The sequence below is a fragment of the Vulpes lagopus genome, chromosome 6, assembly GCF_018345385.1.
Source record: "Vulpes lagopus strain Blue_001 chromosome 6, ASM1834538v1, whole genome shotgun sequence".
Classification (NCBI taxonomy): domain Eukaryota; kingdom Metazoa; phylum Chordata; class Mammalia; order Carnivora; family Canidae; genus Vulpes; species Vulpes lagopus.
Genome location: NC_054829.1, coordinates 82,457,653 through 82,478,045, shown reverse-complemented (window position 1 = coordinate 82,478,045; position 20,393 = coordinate 82,457,653). Strand labels below are relative to the sequence as shown.

The following is a 20,393-nucleotide window of genomic DNA, read 5'->3' as shown; positions in this document are numbered from 1 at the left end:
GCTTGATCCCAGGACCCTGTGGTCATGACCTGAGCCGAAGGCAGACACTTAACTGACTGAGCCACCCAGGCACTCTGAGTTTTGCTTTTTTAAACAGAAAAGTTGTATACCCTTAAGCTGATAGAGCTTTTCCTTTCTGAGTGGAATTATTCTCAGTTCTCTTAATTATTCATAAATACTATTTCTTTATTAATTATGTCTTACTGTAGACTAATCTGGTAGCTTCTGGTGCTAATGAATCTGAAATCTATATTTGGGATCTCAACAATTTTGCAACTCCGATGACACCAGGCGCCAAAACACAGGTATTACGTTGATTTTGATGTCATAAAAAAACCAAGATCTGCTCTTCAACACTTACTTCATTTTTTTCACACAAAATATATTTGTTTAAAATCAGTGTTTAGATGTTATGATTTTCCTTCTGTACAGCAAAGTATTAGTAAATGTGTTTCTTCAAAGTATCAGTGAGAACTTCAACAGCATATATTTATTCAGTGCCTACTACCAGATGCTGTTTGATGTACTAGACATATAGAAATGAATAAAATAGACAAGCCTTTGATAATTTTTTAAATACAGTATTTTATATAGTATAGTATTTTATGTTGTATAGTGTTTTGATGATGTCTTATCTTAAAAGTCATAGACTAGAAAGGAAACTTATTTAAAAAATAATAATAACTCAACCCCTTTCCTATGTATTTCTATAAGTTAAGAACAATCTTCCACTTGCCTTCTTGAAGTTTATGTTAAATAGGCTACTTAATTTGAGTAGCCTTTATAATGGGCCCCAACATTTTGGCCATGTTAGAGGTAGTATGATGATGCATATGATCTACCATTTATTTCTATTTCTATTTATTTATTTTTAAAAGAATTTATTTATTTGTTTGTTTGAGAGAGAGTGCACATGGTGGTGAGGGGCAAAGGGCAAGGGGCAGAGAGAATCCCAAGCAAACTCCCCAGTGAGTGTGAAGCATGACGTGGGGCTTGATCTCACAACCCTGAGATCATGACCTGAGCTGAAATCAAGAGTTGGATGCTTAACCCACTGAGGCACCCCGGCTCTCCTAGGCTGTGACTTTTTTCTGCCTAGTTGTCTGTAGTACTGATCAATGTCTACTTTGTGGTCTATTATCTCTACCTTGTGGCAGTTGCAAATTAAGAAAAAGTACTGGATTCATTGCAGGAACTTAATAAATGCCTAGTAAATGAGACCATATGAAACAAGGTAAAATACTTGAATTGACATATATCTGAGCTTTAAATCTTATGTATTAAGAAGTTATGAATATAAAACAATTTGTGGAATAAATAGATCAGATTTTAATTCACTTTTTAAGAAGGATCAGATTTTGTAGTTAAATTTGATTGTAATTGAGAAATGGTTTTTAGTAGTTTCTTCCTTTTAGCCCCCAGAAGATATCAGCTGCATTGCGTGGAACAGACAAGTTCAGCATATTTTAGCATCAGCCAGTCCCAGTGGCAGGGCTACAGTATGGGATCTTAGAAAAAATGAACCTATCATCAAAGTTAGTGACCATAGTAACAGGGTAAGTATATGATTGATTTGTCATATACAGAAACTTGTATTTTTGCTATAGGTATTTCTATATTGTTTGTCAGTGTTGACAACAAGTCAAATTTTCATAAAGTCAAATCCTGTATTTTCATGGACCAATCATGTTGGAATAAGAAGTTTTTTCCTTGGGAAAGATAAAATTTCCAGTAAACTATGTTGGACATTATTAATGATGAAGAGAGAGATTGTTAATTAAATACCTTATTCCATGACATACGGGTGGTTTTTACTTTAGTAGCTATTTGAAACCGTTATAGCAACTGTTTATCTTTGGCTTTCTCTAGAATGTACACATTTTTCAGGTAGTAATTATATGACTGTGAACTTGTAGTTTCTGAACTCCTGGCTTCATCTCTTCTGATTAAGTACTGCTAAATGAGCTAATATTCTCCCATTTGTCCAGTAGATGTAGCCATATAACAAATTTGTGGCCTTACAAATTCCTTAATACTCTGTCATAATGTGCTATAAAATAATTTGGGCATAATTAAAGGCCTTATTTTGTTACTTTGTTTTTATTTTTTATTTTTTAAAGATTTTATTTATTTATTTATTTATTTATTTATTTATTTATTCATTCATTCATGAGAGACACAGAGAGATAGAGAGAGGCAGAGACACAGGCAGAGGGAGAAGCAAGTTCCATGCAGGGAGCCTGACGTGGGACTCGACCCCGGGTCTCCAGAATCATGCCCTGGGCTGAAGGCAGCGCTAAACCACTGAGCTACCCAGGCTGCCATGTTACTTTGTTTTTAATTACATTGTTTGGTTTGACATCTTTAAAAACAAGTTTGCCTAAATCAGAGAATACATATATAATTTAACAAAAACAACAAAAAACTATTTAGATGAATATTTCTTCAGGATATTGTTTTTCAATGAATTAGGAATTTTACAACAAATTTCAATTGAATAAAGCATACAATAAGCACTTCTATTGTCTTCTGGAAAATTTAGTAGAACCTAAACTTCCAGGTAATTCTCAATAATACTGTTAATGTATTCCATGTGAAATTTTAAATGGTAGTGGTTTCTTTAGACATTTTTTCTTGATTTTTTTACAAAACAGAGGAAGGATGTGGATTTTTATTATATTTTTTTAAAGATTTATTTATTTGAGAGAGAGCACCCATGACTTGCTAGAAGGAGAACAGAGGGAGAGAGATAGGAGAAGCACATTCCCCACTGAGTGCGGAGCCTGAAGTGGGGGCGATCCCAGGACCCTGAGTCATGACCTGAGCTGAAATCAAGAGATGGATGCTTATGACTGAGTCACCCAGGCACCCTGTAATCTTTTATCTGTTTTTATTTTTCTGAAAGTATTAAATTTTCAATTTATATAAAATTTTCTCTCTAGGTACAATTTTGACAGATCAACTCATTTTTAGTATAGAATTATTCCGATCCAGAATGGTGCTATGTATCGAATAGCTGGATGAACTGAAACCATTTAAACATTTAAACCTTTTACTTTAATAAATAAATAAATAAATAAATAAATAAATAAATAAATAAATAAACCTTTTACTTTTAAGACTACTGTTTAAGGCTGTTTAATAAAATTTAATAGTTTTAAGGAGGCAGCATAGCTTGAAGGCTCTAGAGATAGCTGTCAGGATTCAAAATTTAATAGTTTTAGGTTTTGTTTTTTGTTGTTTTTTAATAAACCAAGCCTGAGCTCATGTTATCTACTGTTTCAACAAAGGCATGTTCCTCAAGCTCATTTTGGCTCTTCATGAAGTAATAAGATTGATACATTGTGCGCCTTAACTATCTGCAGATGCATTGCTCTGGGTTAGCGTGGCATCCTGATGTTGCGACTCAGATGGTCCTTGCCTCTGAGGATGATAGATTACCAGTGGTCCAGATGTGGGATCTTCGTTTTGCTTCCTCTCCACTCCGTGTCTTGGAAAACCATGCCAGGTATCATGCTGCTCTTCTAAGGAACTTGATTTATTTATTTTCAAAAACATATTTACTTACTATTTTGAATTATCAGATAATTATTTTTAAATTAAGGAATCTACTTTGTCTCTGTCTTGTAAAAGTTAATGTAAATGGTTTTTATTTGAAGCAATAGTCATCTGATTTTCTGTTCCCAAAAATGGTAGCCAGTTCATATCATAACAATACAAAACTGTGATAAAGGATTTTCCATTATTTTTTCATGTAATAATTAATAGATCAAAATTCCGGAATACCACAACACTTTAGGGCAACTCTTGACATTATACAATTGATCTTTGTTAGAGTCATTGTACTTAAGAAGAGTGTTTCGTAACATTCAATGACAAGCAAGAGTTAAAAAGTTTGTTTTAGTTCTAAGTTTCTATTTAAAAAGCATTTTTGAGAAATTAGGTGGGTTATTCTGCTTTAATTTAATTTTTTATTAAGATTTATTGATTGATTTTTATAAGAGAAAGTGTGAGAGCACAAGCAGGAAAGGGAGAGGGAGCAAGAACCTCAAGCAGACTGAGCACAGAGCCCAGTGTGGGGTTTGATCTCATGACCCTGAGTTCAGGACCTGAGCCAAAACCAAGAGTCCAATACTTAACTAACTATGCCATGCAGGCACCCCTGCATTTAATTGTAATAAATGTGCAGATTCTCTGAAAAGATATGAGAGAGGTGCCTGGTTGGCTTAGTCAGTAGACCGCATGACTCGTGGTTTCAGGGGTTGTGAGTTCAAGCTCCATGTTGGGCACAGAGATTTCTTAAAAAAAAACAAAATCTTAAAAAAAAAAAAAAAAAAATCTTTAAAAAATTAAAACTAGTTTAAAAAGGATATGCAAGTTTTTTCATGTTAGGTTTGGCAACATTAAATTCAATTGTAATTTGGCCTGTTTCCTATCATTAGTATTCAGGTACCCAGGGAATTTATATATATTTGTTTAACAGCTTTAAATAAGAAACAAATCCATTTTAATGTAATAACATTTTCTTTCTTTTTTTTTTTTTTTTAATTTATGATAGTCACAGAGAGAGAGAGAGAGAGGCAGAGACACAGGCAGAGGGAGAAGCAGGCTCCATGCACCAGGAGCCCGATGTGGGATTCGATCCCGGGTCTCCAGGATCGCACCCTGGGCCAAAGGCAGGCGCTAAACCACTGCGCCACCCAGGGATCCCTGTAATAACATTTTCTGAACACTTTTGGGTTTTCTTTCTTATTTAGGGATATTTAGACTAAAGCTTTAAATCCCATTTTCCCAGGGTAGTGGATTTGTACACTAAAGTTTTGAAGTTTGTGACCTCTCCTTTAGCTTCTTATAAAGGAAAAAAGAGTCTAGTAAAGATGTAACTCTATTTAGATGTTATGCTTCAATCAGCTTTTTGGTAAAGAAGAGATGATTCTGATAAATTTCAATATTTTTCCCATGTTAGTTAAGGTATTGTTCACTCATTCAACACATACTTATTCAACATGTGCTCTGTACCAAGCACTGCACTAAGATTCAGTAATAGACAAAAATCCCTGCCCTCTGGGAGTTTACATTATAGTTGGGGGACAACTAACATTTATATAAAATGTAAAGTGTACAAGTACTTGAAATGTTAAGGTAGTTAATCCTCATAACAAGTCTATTGTGTAGATACTGTTAATCTATTTTATAATTGGGAAATTGAAGCTCAGAAAGGTAAACTTGGCCTAGGTCACATGACTAGATATGTGCTGACTATCTAGTCCAAACATTCTGATCCCAGAACCTGTGCTCATAACACTGTATTCTACTGCCAGTTTTAGAAGGGATCGTAATTTAGCAAGACAGAAGGCTATACTGAGTTGCAGGAGCAAATCAACTCTCTGATTTCTCAATTTTCTCTTTCTAGTATATGCAGGAGTTGGACTATATAATACTTAAGGTCCTTTCAGCTCTATAATTCTGTGATTTTTTTTTCTTTAATACTTGTAAAAATGTGAATGTTCTTTAGAAGGTAGTAATAAGTTTATACAAATTTCTTTAGAAGGCATTCTTGACATGCCTTGAAATTCTTAACATGCATGATTGGATTCTAAGAGGGGCAGTTATAAAGTATATTATTGATGCAATTGGGGAAATTTGAACATGGACTATTTATTTTAAAATACTATATAAAAATAAATACTTTTAGTAAGTAATCGTGTTATGGTTATGTAGAAGAATGTGTTAATCCTCAGAGACAAGTGTAGGGGTGATAATGTCATAATATCTGTAATTAATTCTCAAATGGTCAGTGTATCTATGGAGAGAGAAAAAATCATAAAGTGAATGTGGCCAAACCAGTGAGTCAGAGTGATGAGCCTTATGATTTTCACAAAGATTTTATTTATTTTTATTTTTTAAAGATTTTATTTATTTATTCATGAGAGACACAGAGAGAGAGAGAGGCAGAGACATAGGCAGAGGGAGAAGCAGGCTCCATGCAAGGAACCTGACATGGGACTCGATCCCGGGTCTCCAGGATCACGCCCTGGGCTGAAGGCAGCACTAAACCGCTGAGCTACCTGGGCTGCCCCATAAAGATTTTAACTTTTTAAAAATAAAATATTAGAAACAAAAGCCAGTCTTAGTTTGGTTTCTTTTCCTATACTGTGTTTTCCTGATTCTGAGAGGATATTGAGTATCTTCATAGTGATCAAAGAGCATACACATTCCTAAATTGCTTTCTGTAAAGATTATATGAAATTATACTTCAGCAGTACCTATCTCCAGAGCCGAGATAGGAATCATTTGGAGACTTGGTTTCTTCAAGATTAAAAATTTCTTCATCTTTTGTTTTTATAGGGGGATTTTGGCAATTGCTTGGAGCATGGCAGATCCTGAATTGTTGCTGAGCTGTGGAAAAGATGCTAAAATTCTCTGCTCCAACCCAAACACAGGAGAGGTAATGGGGAGGAAATGTTTATTAGATTTATAGCTACTGTATTATTTTATCTCTAGCTGAATAAGAAATTTTCCATATGGATTCTATAGTGCCTTAATATAATTAAGGACATGGAAATAGAGGTATGTATGAAATGTTAATCTAGCAGAGATTTTATCAGGAACATTATTTAAGCTCATCTGTTTCATCCAAGAAAATCAGCCGTTGAAATAATATGTTTGAAATTAGTCATCATCCCTCACTCCCCATTTCCAATAAAAGGTGTCTGCCTGTACTCAGAAATACCTGGTTTGATTTACTTAACATGTGATCTCTGGAATCAGTGCCTTTAAAGCAGGAGTGCTCAAGATTTGGGTCTTTTTTCTGCTTTACCATTCCTGAAGATCCTCTCTGGAAATCAGTAGATGTATGTTTTTAATCTCTCTTCTGAACTATCCAGCAGGAATATAATACTGTGTTCTACCCATAGAAATTTAGCTGTGGGAAATTTTACCCCTTACTAAATATAAATGTTACATAAATATAATTTAATTGCTTTTAATTGTTTTGGATTAAAATAATGGGCTAAAAAATCTTAAGTATTTTGAAATTTATTTTTCTTAGTTGAACAAATGGTTTCCCTCTTTTTCTGTGTTGGGCAAGAGACCATAAATTTTTGTTTTTTTAAGTTTTTTTTTTTAAGATTTTATTTATTTATTAGAGAGAGCGCAAGCACACACACGTGAGTCCCAGGGGAAGAGCAGAGGGAGAGGAGGGAGAAGCCAACTCGGCACTGAATGGGGAGCCCAATGTGGGGTTCAGTCCCAGGACCCTGGGATTATGACTTGGGCCAAAGGCAGACACTTAACCAACTGAACCACCCAGGTCCCCTAAGTTTTTATTTTAGTTCCAGTTAACATACAATACTATATTAATTTCAGGTGTACAATATAGTGATTATTAATTTTGACTTTGTGGGACATTTTCAATATTACATATAAGTCAGCATTCCCAGACTTATTCCTTGTGCTCATCATAAATGCAATCCTTAATCCCCATCACTTATTTTACCCATCAAAACCATAGATACTAATTATAGCTTTTCAACTTTTACCTTTTATAATTAAGATAGATTATTGCAAGTATTTTGCTAGTTATCCTGATGGAATGCTAATAGAAATAAGAATATTTTCAATAGGTTTTTGGGATGCCTGGGTGGCTCAGTGGTTGAGTGTCTGCCTTTGGCTCAGGGTGTGATCCTGGGGTCCTGGGATTGAGTCCCACATCGGGCTCTCTGCATGGGGTCTGCTTCTCCCTCTGCCTGTGTTTCTGCCTCTCTCTCTCTGTCTCTCACAAAATCTTTAAAAAATATATTTTTAATAGGTTTTAATCTATAATATTTTATTTATATACATATAACACTTAAATATATTTGTTATTTAATATAATTTAAGTCATCGATATATAATAATACAATTAAATATATCAATAATATATTTAGCATATTTAACATAATATTAAAATAGAAACAGGCACTTTTATTATTTGATTTGTGTTTTGTTTTGTTTTTTAAAAATTTTATTTATTTATTCATGAGAGACAGAGCGAGAGAGAGGCAGGGACACAGGCAGAGGGAGAAGCAGGCTCCATGCAGGGAGCCCAACATGGGACTCGATCTTGGGTCTCCAGGATGACACCCTGGACCGAAGGCAGCGCTAAACCGCTGAGCCACCCGGACTGCCTTTGATTTGTGTTTTAAAGTTTTCAGATGCAATGATAACTATAAGAATATAGAAACATTCAAGTTAGGGGAGGTATGAGAAAAAATTAAAGTTGTAAGTTTTGCCTCGTATGATTTGTAGACTAATAAAATTGCATTTTATGCTGTGCTTTTCCAAGTGAGTTTGAAACCATGGAAATTACTATTCTAATTTTCTTAGTTATATGATTTGATAAAATGAATTTTTGCATATGATTGGTTGTGGGTGCTTGGACTTTGAAGAAATAAACTTTTAGTACATGCTGCAACTAAAATTTTAGTAGATTTTTTAATTCAAGTGCAAATTAGGAATAGAACAGGGATTTAAATATCAGGAGACTATGAGTCTTATTGACCAGTGTAAGCCTTAAAGATGAGTAGGCTAAGTACCTTTTCAATTAATTCTGTTTTCTTATAAAATAAAATATTGAAAATGTCCCAGAAAGTCAAAATTAAGATAATTTGACTTCTTAAAACCATAAAACTGGGGTGCCTGGTGGCTCAGTTGGATAAGCATGTGTCCTGGAATCTAGCCCCACTTCAGGTTCCCTGTTCAGCAGGAAATCTGATTCTCCCTCTCCCTCTCCCCCTCGCCTTGCTCATGTGTGCACATGGTCTCTTTCTCTCTTTCTCTTTCTCAAATAAATTTTTAAAAAATTAAAAAACAACAATAAAACCTGTGCTCCTGTGAGCATCAGTTACCAGCACACTAACTTTCAGATAGCAATAAATATTACTGGTTTTATATCAACCATTTTTTATAATTTTTCTATATTTTTTTCCTAAACTATGCTGAACCTGTTTCCATTCTACAGTAATACAAATGGTGCATACATATTTTTGCTTGACTAAAACCCAAATTTCTCAGTGAATTCTTCCTTCTTGAGGTTATTTTCTTTTTCTTTCTTTTTTGAGGTTATTTTCTAAATGTGATCTTCAGATAGTCTGAATATGTTTGTTTGGATCTTGGCCAGCAGAAACAGTTGGGCAGGAGGCTATTATCTTTTAGAGTTTGACAAGCTGACTTTAATTTGTTTTGGTCTTTCAGATGCACCTACTACTACTACTTCAATAAAAACATAAAAACCTTAGTTTTTAATATGTATTCTAAATCTGATAAAAATTTTGAAGCATTCTTTCTTATCATAATAGACAATCATAGTGGACTCCTCTTATACTTTAAACACATTTTTACTGTTGTTTTTCCTGGCTCAAGACACTTTCTGAAAGGAATTATTTAATTAAGCTGCACATGTTGATCTTATTAATTCAAGAGTTTTGGTTGTAAAGTGGCTATACTGTTTTCTGACGTTTTTTGTTCTTGTTGTCTAGGTGTTATATGAACTTCCCACCAATACACAGTGGTGCTTTGATATTCAGTGGTGTCCCAGAAATCCTGCTGTCTTATCAGCTGCTTCCTTTGATGGGCGTATCAGTGTTTATTCTATCATGGGTGGGAGTGCAGATGGCTTAAGGCAGAAACAAGCTGACAAGGTAATAGGAAGTGTTAAGATTTGATCATAACACTTGAAAAATTTCATGTTATTGTATAATTATTTTGAAAATGACTTTACTGATCACTGCTACTGATTAATTGGATAATTGTGATAAAACTATTTCTTGGTTATGACTTAAACATATAACATAATCCTATAAATTTCATTAAAAATATAAATGACAAATTCTCATGTTATTATATTTTTTAGCTTTCATCATCTTTTGGGAATCTTGATCCCTTTGGCACAGGACAGCCCCTTCCTCCATTACAAATTCCTCAGCAGACTGCTCAGCATAATATAGTGTTGCCTCTGAAGAAGCCACCAAAGTGGATCCGAAGGCCTGTTGGTGCTTCCTTTTCAGTAGGTGGATTTGTTTTTATGTTCCATGAGCACAAAGGAGTACTCGTAATAAAGCATTCTTATAGGATCACTCAGATGGAAGAGGATTTGATGTATCTGTAGGTTTTTCATCATACAGATTGGTTTCTCAAGAAAATTGGGACCTTCTCTTTTTCTTTTTTACTTTAAATTGTGATAAAATATAAATAACATAAAATTTACCAATTTTAACCATTTGGAAACATACAGTTCAGTCGCATTAAATACATTTATATTGTTGTGCAACCTTCACACTGTCCATCCCCTTATGAAATTTGTCTTCCTTCTCTATCTCTCCTTCCTTCATATCTTTTCTTTTTTTCTTTAAGGAAGGTGTATCTGTATATCCTCCTTCCTTCTCTTTTTTCCTTCCAACTTTTCTTTAAATTGCCAATTTCTTTTTTTTTAATGGTAAAAAACATGTATGTAGCATAAAATTCACCATCTTAACCCTATTTAAGTGTTAATAACCCTTAAGTTAACAGTATAGCATGTTTACTATATACATCTATTGTGCAACAGATCTCCAGAACTTTATCTTGCAAAACCGTAACTCTCTTCCTATGGAACAACTGCTCATTTTCCCCTTCCTCAGCCCCTGCTAATCACATTCTACTTTCTGTTTCTGTGACTTTGACAACTTTAGATACTTCATATAAATGGAATCATGGAGTATCTTTTTGTGATTGGTTTGTTTCACGTAGCATAATGTCCTCAGATTCATCCATGTTGCCATGTATGACAAGATTTCCTACATTTAAAAGGCTAAGGGAAGCCTTGGTGGCTCAGCCATTGAGTGTCTGCCTTTGGCCCGGGGCATGATCCTGGAGTCTCAGGATGAGTCCCATATTGGGCTCCCTACAGGAGCCTGCTTCTCCCTCTGCCTATGTCTCTGCCTCCCTCTCTCTGTGTTTCTCATGAATAAGTAAATAAAATCTTTAAAAAAAACAAAAATAAAAGGCCGAATGATAGTCCACATTTTCTTTATTCATTAATCTATCAATAAACATTAAGGTTGCTTCCACCTCTTGCTATGCTACAATGAACGTTTGTGGGCAAATAGGTCTTTGAGATACTTTTTTCAATTACTTTGAGTATATACCCAGAAGTGGGATTACTGGATCTTATAGTAATTCTATTCTTAATATTTTGAGGAATTTCCATACCGTTTCCCACAGTGGCTATACCATTTTACATTCCCATTAGCAGTACACACAGGTTCTAATTTCTATATCCTCAGTAACACGTTATATTGTTTTTTTAGATAACAGTCATCCTTATGGATGTGAAATGATATCTCATTGTGGTTTGATCTGCATTTTCTTCGATTAGTGATGTGGAGCATCTTTTCATGTATATATTATTGGTCATTTATATGTCGTCTTTGGAGAAATACTTTAAAAATAAAAATAAAATAAATTATTCAGCTTCCCTATCATCATAACAATTTATACCTATCATAGAACTCTGTATATTCACTTTATCTGAAACTGAATGAATGATCTCCTCTGCAGTTACTATTGCATTCTTGTTATCATTCTTCTATTAGGCTCAGAACTTTTCTTTCAACCTCTTATATTCATTCCTCAGGTCCAAATACTGCTCTTTACATATATCTCAGATGTAATTCTTTCTTTTACATTGCTTGTAAATTACATTACTCTGCCTAGTTCTTCATCTTTTCACACTAAACTGTTAATATGATTGCATGTCTATTGCCTGTCTATTCTCTCTCCAATCTATACCACATCTCTAGATTGGTCTTCCTAAAATAGGCCTTTTATTATGTCACTCATAAATCCATTCTCGGTATTTAATTAATCTTCTCATCCCTCCTGTTTAGTTTTCTTTACTAATTGTCCTCCTGCCTTTGTATATCTTTTCCTTTGTTTATGAGTTTCCACTTTTTTTTTTTACTGAATACTAACCATTCATCCAGTTAGTTCCTTCCTTCCTTAAGTAATTAAGACAATTATTACTATAAAATTGTATATGTACAAGGTTTAAAATAAAACTAAAGTCTACAGAAAAGATCCCCCCAGATAAAAGCTTCTTGAGGACAGACTGTCTAGTTCATAGGTATGTTTCCAATGCCTAGTGGTGCCTGACAAATATATTTATCTTTGAAATGAGTAGTGAACATCTTCCCCTTCTTCATTTCTTCTCCACTGCTAGTATTGGAGTATTATAAAGACAATAAATAACACTGTTTTCTTCCCCATATGAGTTTAGAACCAAGTAAGAGAGATGGAAAATCAAAATATCACCTTTAGTGCTGCAGTAAGCTAGATTAGAGGCTACAGTCTAGATGTCCAACCATAGTAGACTTTGTAACAAAGTAGAACATAGACTCTGTGAGAGCTGGGCTTTTTGTTTGCCTCTATATCCCCAGGATCTGATTTAATTATCATTTTTTTTAGCTTCGCTTCTGTATTAGGCAGCCTTACTAACCTAGTTACTGACAAATCTAGGTGCTGTAGAGCTTTCCTTGAAGGTGCAGGCAGCTTATCCATATGGACTGTTTCTCCATGTGGGAAGACAGATATAAAAAGAAGCCCTGGGGAATCCCTGGGTAGTTCAGTGGTTGTTTAGCGCCTGCCTTCAGCCCAGGGCATGATCCTGGAGTCCTGGGATTGAATCCCACATCGGGCTCCCTGCATGGAGCCTGCCTGCTTCTCCCTCTGCCTGTGTCTCTGCCTCTCTCTATGTGTCTCTCATGAATAAATAAAAATCTTTAAAATAAAATAAAATAAAAAATAAAAAGAAGCCCTGAAGAGCTGATGTAAGCATGCTGCATTTCTTTCCTGAAGAATGTCAGTCAGTCCTCTCCCAGGACAGTGTGAAGGACAGAGAGAGGCCAGAAGTGTTCTTCCTCTGCTAGTTCCTCTTACAGAGTACAAAGAAAATGCCCTCTCTGTGGACATGAGAGGTAAAATGTCAGTGTCCCCCTCAAATATCTTTAGTTTACCATTGAAGTCTTAGAAGTTTGTATTGGTTTTGTGATTATCTTTATAAATATAAATAATTCACCTAAACATCCATGTCTTGATATACCAACTTCATATGGTATTAATTGAAACTCTTCTATGTAATATTAAATTAGTGCATTTGTATACTCCATTCCAGTTTTTCCAATTTTCTTCTTTCCAAATTTTTTATTTCTACCAATTTTTGTAAATTATTTTTTTATTGTTAAGACTTTAAAAATATTTTTATTGTGTTCAGTACCAATATTTAAGTTTTCCATATTTGTTTTTTGGTTGGTTTGAAAATATGATGACTACCAAGCAGCACTTATATTATTTTTTATGTGCCTTTTTAAAAAATTTTATATATTTTTTATTTAAATTCAATTAACATAGCATTTACATATTTATGGTTATGTAATATTATAATATTATGACATAGAACCAAGTAAATGAATAACCCCAATCCTCTTGTGAAACCTTAGGTCTTGCTTCTGGGGGGTGCAATTTTTACCAACCTCCCTAAAACTTGGGGAAACCTAGCAGTTTTACCCTTCTGTGAAGTTCTTATCATGTGTGGTATTACCTGCATCTCATCTAGAACTCACAAATGCATATTGTATTCAGGTTTATTCTCATGTTAAATTCCTTAAGGATAGTGGTAAGGTTTTGTTGGTATTTCCTACAGTGTCTGACATAACAAAAACTTAGACATTTAAAAAAATAAGTTTACATAAAAACAATAATCCTCATACAAAAATTACTGAGTGTAAAGAACCAGATTTGGTCCTGTGTTTCCTTCTTTACCTACTTTTATTTGTATACATTTGTTAATCAGAATTAACTGTTTACTTGCTATATACAAGGCAAATACTAGGTACTATAGGAGATACAAGAATAAAGTAGATACAGAACCACAATCCTTGTTAGTATAGGGAAGGCAGAACTTTGCATCTGCCCTCTGAGGATTTTCATGTGGACCTGAGAAGTAAATTGATATAAGACAAATTAACAGGAGAAAAACAGACAGATTTTAATGTATACCTGGGCCACCATTGTGAAATGGAGACATAAACAAGTGGCTTATATACTAGGTTGAATGAAGAATGGCACTTGTGGAAAAGTAACTAAAGTATTGAGACTAAAGGAAGGTAACTGTTATTTAAACAAGGTTTGTTTGTACAGATTTCTCTCACCTCTATGATAAAAATGTTTCTTTCCCCCTGGTATAGAGAGGGCAGCTCTCACATGGGAGTTCATCTCCAGTTTTCAAAAGGAAGAAAAGCAGAGGTCAGGGTGCCCTTCTTTCCTGCTGTGTTCCAAAGTAGTCCTTAGCTCAAAATAATCCTTACACCAAATGGTGTATTTTGGAGGGGCATATTCTACTGCCCTTTAAAACTTAGAGCCGAGGGATCCCTGGGTGGCGCAGCGGTTTGGCGCCTGCCTTTGGCCCAGGGCGCGATCCTGGAGACCCAGGATCGAATCCCATGTCGGGCTCCCGGTGCATGGAGCCTGCTTCTCCCTCTGCCTGTGTCTCTGCCCCTCTCTCTCTGTCTCTCTGTGACTATCATAAATAAATTAAAAAAAAAAAAAAAAAAAAGACTACTCTGTCTAAAAAAATAAATAAATAAATAAAACTTAGAGCCGAGAACAGAAGGTGAGGCAAATACTTGAATAGCAAATAGTGGAATCAAAAGAGGTCTGTATTATATTGAGGGCAACTGAGTGGAGGAGGTGGCATTTGCCTGGGCTTTTTTTTTTTTTTTTTTTTTTTTTTTTTTTTTTAATTTTTTTTTTTTAATTTTTTATTTATTTATGATAGTCACAGAGAGAGAGAGAGGCAGAGACACAGGCAGAGGGAGAAGCAGGCTCCATGCACCAGGAGCCTGATGTGGGATTCGATCCCGGGTCTCCAGGATCGCGCCCTGGGCCAAAGGCAGGCGCTAAACCGCTGCGCCACCCAGGGATCCCTTGCCTGGGCTTTGAAGAGAAGTTAACATTGAATATGTGGAAGTTAGTAAAAGCAAGTAGGTAAGAAATTTGGGACACAGTGAATAGTACATTTTATCTAGAAGATAGGTGGTATGAAGAAAAATGATCATTGAAGGCTGGGGTCAGATTGTGGAGTATGGGTGTCTGTATCAGCTAATTTTACCCAAAGTGATTATTAAGGTCTTAGTTCTTTCCGTTAACAGGTTTTTCAGGAGCATGCTTTTAGGCCTTATCCTTGTGTTCAAATTAACTGTTCATTTTTTTTTCTTTCATAGTTTGGAGGCAAACTGGTTACCTTTGAGAATGTCAAGATACAGTCCCAGCAGGGAGCTGAGCAGCAGCAGCAGCAACACCATGTGTTCATTAGCCAGGTTGTAACAGAAAAGGAATTCCTCAGCCGATCGGACCAACTGCAGCAAGTTGTGCAGTCACAAGGATTTGTCAGTTATTGTCAGAAAAAAATCGATGCTTCTCAGACTGAATTTGAAAAACATGTGTGGTCCTTTTTGAAGGTAAAGTTGAGATTATCTGCAAATTTAACTATCCCCATGATTTTCTCAATCTGTTCTTATTAAAGAAGTTATTAGGGCAGCCCTGGTGGCTTGGCGGTTTAGCACCGCCTTTGGCCCAGGGCATGGTCCTGGAGGCCCCGGGTTGAGTCCGCATCGGGCTGCCTGCATAGAGCCTGCTTCTCCCTCTGCCTGAGTCTCTGCCTCTCCATCTCTCTCTCTGTGTCTCTCATGAATGAATAAGTAAAATCTTAAAAAAAAAAAAAAGTTATTGCAAGATTGTGATTTCAGGAGCTTCATGATGAAATTAAAGAAAACTTTCAAAGAGGGGTAAGTGGGTGGCTCAGTGGTTGAACATCTATCTGCCTTTGGCTCAGATCGTGATCCTAGGGACTCAAGGATCAAGTCTTACATTAGGCCTCCCGCAGGGAGCCTGCTTCTTCCTCTGCCTATGTCTCTGCCTCTCTCTGTGTGTTTCTCATGAATAAATAAAATCTTTGAAAAAGAAAGAAAGAAAGAAAGTAGCTTACAAAGAACACACAACCGTATTTTTATATCAAGAGTTCTTCCCTCTCTGCTTTGAAAAGCCTATTATGAAGTACTTAAATAAGAAAAAAAATGATGTAATGACTGTATTTAAGTGAGAGAGATTAAACATTTGGCAGACCTATTTTAAAATTATAACATAGAGCTTAGTATAATAAAAACAATATTTAATTCCTGTAGTAGATCCAGTTAAGGAAAATAGGAAAAGAAGGAAGAGTTATAGGGAAGGGAAATTGGAGGCCTTTCTCCTTCCTTTTACTGAATTGTATTTATGACAATAGGAAATAGAGTTTTCTGGTTGCTTATTTTACCTCCAGTGGAATGTCTGTTTCTTGATACTGAATTTTCCAAAGAGATCTTGAATACAATAAGGTTAAATTATAAAATTACAGAATTTTATATCTTGTAAATACTAATTTTGGGAAAGAGTTTTAGGACATCAAGTGTTTCACAGTATTGCATTTTGCATGAATATAACCATTGGACATGAGTTAATTTGTATTTATAAAAAATATACATTAGGGGATCCTTGAGTGGCTCAACAGTTTGGCGCCTGCCTTTGGCCCAGGGCGTGATTCTGGAGTCCTGGGGTCGAGTCCCACATCAGGCTCCCTGCTGCTTCTCCCTCTGCCTGTGTCTCTGCCTCTCTCTCTCTCTCTCTGTGTCTCTCATGAATAAATAAAATCTTAAAAAAAAAAAAAAAAAATATATATATATATATATATATATGTGTGTGTTAAAAGTAAGCTTTGGGGTGCCTGGCTGGTTCAGTCAGAGCATTTGACTCTGATCTTGGGGTCATGAGTTCAAGCCGCACAGTAGACATAGAGCTTACTTTAAAAATAAAATAAAAGTAAGCTTTATTCAACAAGGATAATTAATTACTAGTATACTTACTATTTTAAAAAGTAACCTATTAAAACTATTTTGAGGATTCTTTTTTACAGTAAACCTTCTATATAGTAGATAGAGAAAGCTTTAGTTGATAATAGTACACTTTAATAGACTTTATTTTTTATAGTTTTTAATAATTCTAGTTGGAATTTGGTCAAGTAATTAAGAATTTAAATGCAGATCTTTACTTCAAGGTTATGTCTTCTTTAAAGGTAAACTTTGAGGATGATTCTCGGGGAAAATACCTTGAACTTCTAGGATACAGAAAAGAAGACCTAGGAAAGAAGGTAAATTTCTGGGAAAGTTAAAAGGCTGTGCTTATGCAAGTAAAATATTTATGTATAAGTGTTCTTTTTATAAACTTCTATACAGAGGTAATCTCAAATCAGTCAATAAATATTTAATAAGAATTTGTGTTTGGTTGCCAACGTTCCAAATACAGATTATTAAATATGTAATTCCACCTTGTACCTGGATATAAAAGCTGCAAGAAACACCTTGATTTAAAACGTGATTTAAAAGAGCTGTGTCATATCTGGATAAAATCGGGCCTTAAAAGATAAGAGGCTATCAACTTCAAACAGTGGAAATAATACTTAGATTTTTAGAAGGTGTGTAACCAGTGGCCTTGGGGGAAAGAAAACGAAGCAACTGTTAGAGGCACCCCACACACACGCAATATTGACATGAACAGCACAAGAAACACTGACTTTGGAAACCTTGAAGGAAGTATTTTAGATTCTTTGTGTAATTTATATTAGTACTTTGTTGTTCTTTGAAAGTGACTAGAGTTTTCTATAGCATTGCAGGGTTGCCACCTACCTCATACAGCTTAGATATTGCACACTCGGAGCAGTGCTGTCACATCACAGCCCTACTGTTTATACTGTTTAATGGCTGTGTGTCTTTGTTCATTCCTTTAGGTTTTTATATATTTAATTTTATTATTAGTCTAAATGTCTTGGTGCTATAACCCTTTAGATTTGTAAGAAATTAATATAAAAAGCTTTACTGAATACCTAATACTGAATACTGAATAAAATCTGATTGTCAGAATACTTCTAATAGTCGTTCTTTTGGTAGTGAGTACTTGAAGAAATTTTTTTAAATTACTTATAGTTATTTAAAAGTGGAAGAGGGGCACCTGGGTGGCTCAGTCGGTTGAGTACTTTGTCTTTGGCTCAAGTCATGATCTCAGGGTCCTGGGATGGAGCCCCCGCCTTGGGCTCCCTGCTCAGCAGGGAGTCTGCTTCTCTCTCCCTCTGCCCATCCCCTGTTCGAGCTCTCTATCTCAAATAAAATCTTAAAAAAAAAAGGAAAAGAAAAAGAAAATGGAGAAAGAGGTAAGCATTTGCTGTATGCCTTGAAATAGAATTCCATGGTGAATTGTTGTTTTTATTTCAGATTGCTTTGGCCTTGAACAAAGTGGATGGACCCGAGGTGGTAAGAAGGCCTTTAAAATAGCTACCTTCCAAAAATTTGGTGTAGGTCATAACAGAGAAGGAAATGTAATTTAAGAAATGTGTCTGTTATAAAAAAAAAAAAAAAAAAAAAAAAGAAATGTGTCTGTTTATTGCTTTACAGTATAAAAATAAATAATGATTGTAGATATTTTAATAAGTGAATTCTCATTTTAAAATAGTGTAAGTTTAGCTGGTAGAGCATTCCTTTCTCTTGATGATATTTAAATTTTGCAAAAGAGTAAAAACAACTTCAATGACTGCTCAGATTCTTAAGGTTAAGATCTTTGTGCCTGAGGGACATTTGATAGGAAAAAAAGGGAAGATCTTATCAGTAATGGCTCTTTGCTTTTCCTCTGATAGTGTTTCTTAAATAAATTTACTTACTTAACATTACTTCTTATGATTAAACTAGCTCTGAATGTTGTTGGTTGGGTCTTTTGTCTTCCTTGTTCACTAATACTCTTAATGCTACATTCTTCAACTTCCCTTGTAATTGTTTTGTGTACCAAAGGCTCTTAAAGACTCTGACCAAGTAGCACAGAATGATGGGGAGGAGAGCCCTGCTGCTGAAGAGCAGCTCTTGGGAGAGGTACTTGTTTTTTTCCTTTTTAATTACATTGGGAAAATATGTGATATTTGTTCTCATTGAACTGTGGAAAATTTGCTTGACTACTTGTTCCAAAATGAAGTTGGAATATATTGTTTTCTTAGAGATTTTGGGGGTATGAGTCTATATACTAGATTGACAGAAATATCATCTATGAAATCTTTAGTTCTCTGATCTAGCTTCTGGATTATATGTCTTAAAATTAACAGTTGATGTGAGATTGACTTAATTTGGACAGATAGATATCAGCATGTTAAAATGAAAAATTTTACTGAGAAATACACGATACATTGCATGTAAAGTTAATGTTTTTTTTCTTGACACATTAATATTTAGAGCCCACTATCAGTGGCAAAGGCTTGTAGATTAGTCTTGAACTTTGAATCCAAGTATAGAATTTTTCACTAAATAAACTGATTATAATGATTTACTGATTGTCATGATAAACATGTCATGAGTGGTAGTTGGCAATTCTTATAACTAGTTAAAAAGAGTCCTTGAACACAGAGTTGTATCATTAATTTTTTTCCTTTTGTTTTTCTGGGTGTTTTTTTTTAATCATTACTAAATCTGCACTTTTCTTGCTTTCTAATTGTATTTCATCTTGGAAAATTAATTAACAAGTTCTTGTTTCTCATCTCATCTTTAACTTTTTCATTGTTCTTTCTGATATGGAGATACCCTGACTGTAGAATATTTCTTGAATTCCTTTACTAAGTTATAAGGATAATTCATCAGTAAATTTAGACTTTTGCAAGATAATTACTAAAAAACACGTTCCATATAAGTGAATCTTCTAACATTTATTTAACCTGAGAATAAAGAATATGAATAAAATCTTTGTAAAAATTTGAACCAATTTTGAGAATACCTATACAGATTTGTAGGATACACTGAAGAAATGTACTTTTCATTTATGTACAACTAGACTATGTATTATCAAATAGAGGACCATTTGGAAATACACTTATGAATTAATAGATCAGAATAACATGTATTTAACAAAACGGTGTCACTAATGTGTACTTTCAGAGTGTTTGAAAGAATTTTAAGAAAAAAAAAAAAAAGAAAGAATTTTAAGGAGGTGAAATCTTCCCCTTTACTTTGATGATGCTGTTTTTCAGACATAGTAGTTTACACATTGAAAATACTCAACATATAATAAACGTTTTCAGACTTATATTTTAGAAGTTTGTGAATAAGGATTTATTCATTGTTTCTTAGAAGACAAATTTGAAAAATTATGAGTTAAGAAAAAGTCATTTTTGTAAGTTAGTGAATATAATCAGATCAGTATCTGATTCTAAAAAAAAAAATTCTAAAATGCTTCTCTTTAGTTAAGGAAAGAATTAA

The 20,393-nt window shown here is 34.5% G+C and overlaps 1 protein-coding gene across 11 annotated transcripts in view; it reads left to right on the top strand.

Moving 5' to 3' along the window:
- SEC31A (SEC31 homolog A, COPII coat complex component) overlaps positions 1-20,393 on the top strand; it is a 77,006-nt gene that overhangs the window by 16,461 nt on the left and 40,152 nt on the right. For 10 of the 11 annotated variants that reach the window (XM_041758716.1, XM_041758714.1, XM_041758712.1 and 7 more), the window contains exons 5-14: positions 210-305; positions 1,416-1,556; positions 3,366-3,508; positions 6,349-6,448; positions 9,519-9,680; positions 9,893-10,045; positions 15,297-15,533; positions 17,183-17,257; positions 18,375-18,413; positions 18,945-19,022. In XM_041758716.1, the coding sequence (XP_041614650.1) occupies positions 210-305; positions 1,416-1,556; positions 3,366-3,508; positions 6,349-6,448; positions 9,519-9,680; positions 9,893-10,045; positions 15,297-15,533; positions 17,183-17,257; positions 18,375-18,413; positions 18,945-19,022 (1,224 nt within the window). The remainder of the gene's footprint in view (positions 1-209; positions 306-1,415; positions 1,557-3,365; positions 3,509-6,348; positions 6,449-9,518; positions 9,681-9,892; positions 10,046-15,296; positions 15,534-17,182; positions 17,258-18,374; positions 18,414-18,944; positions 19,023-20,393) is intronic. The other variant, XM_041758709.1, reaches the window with a different exon arrangement.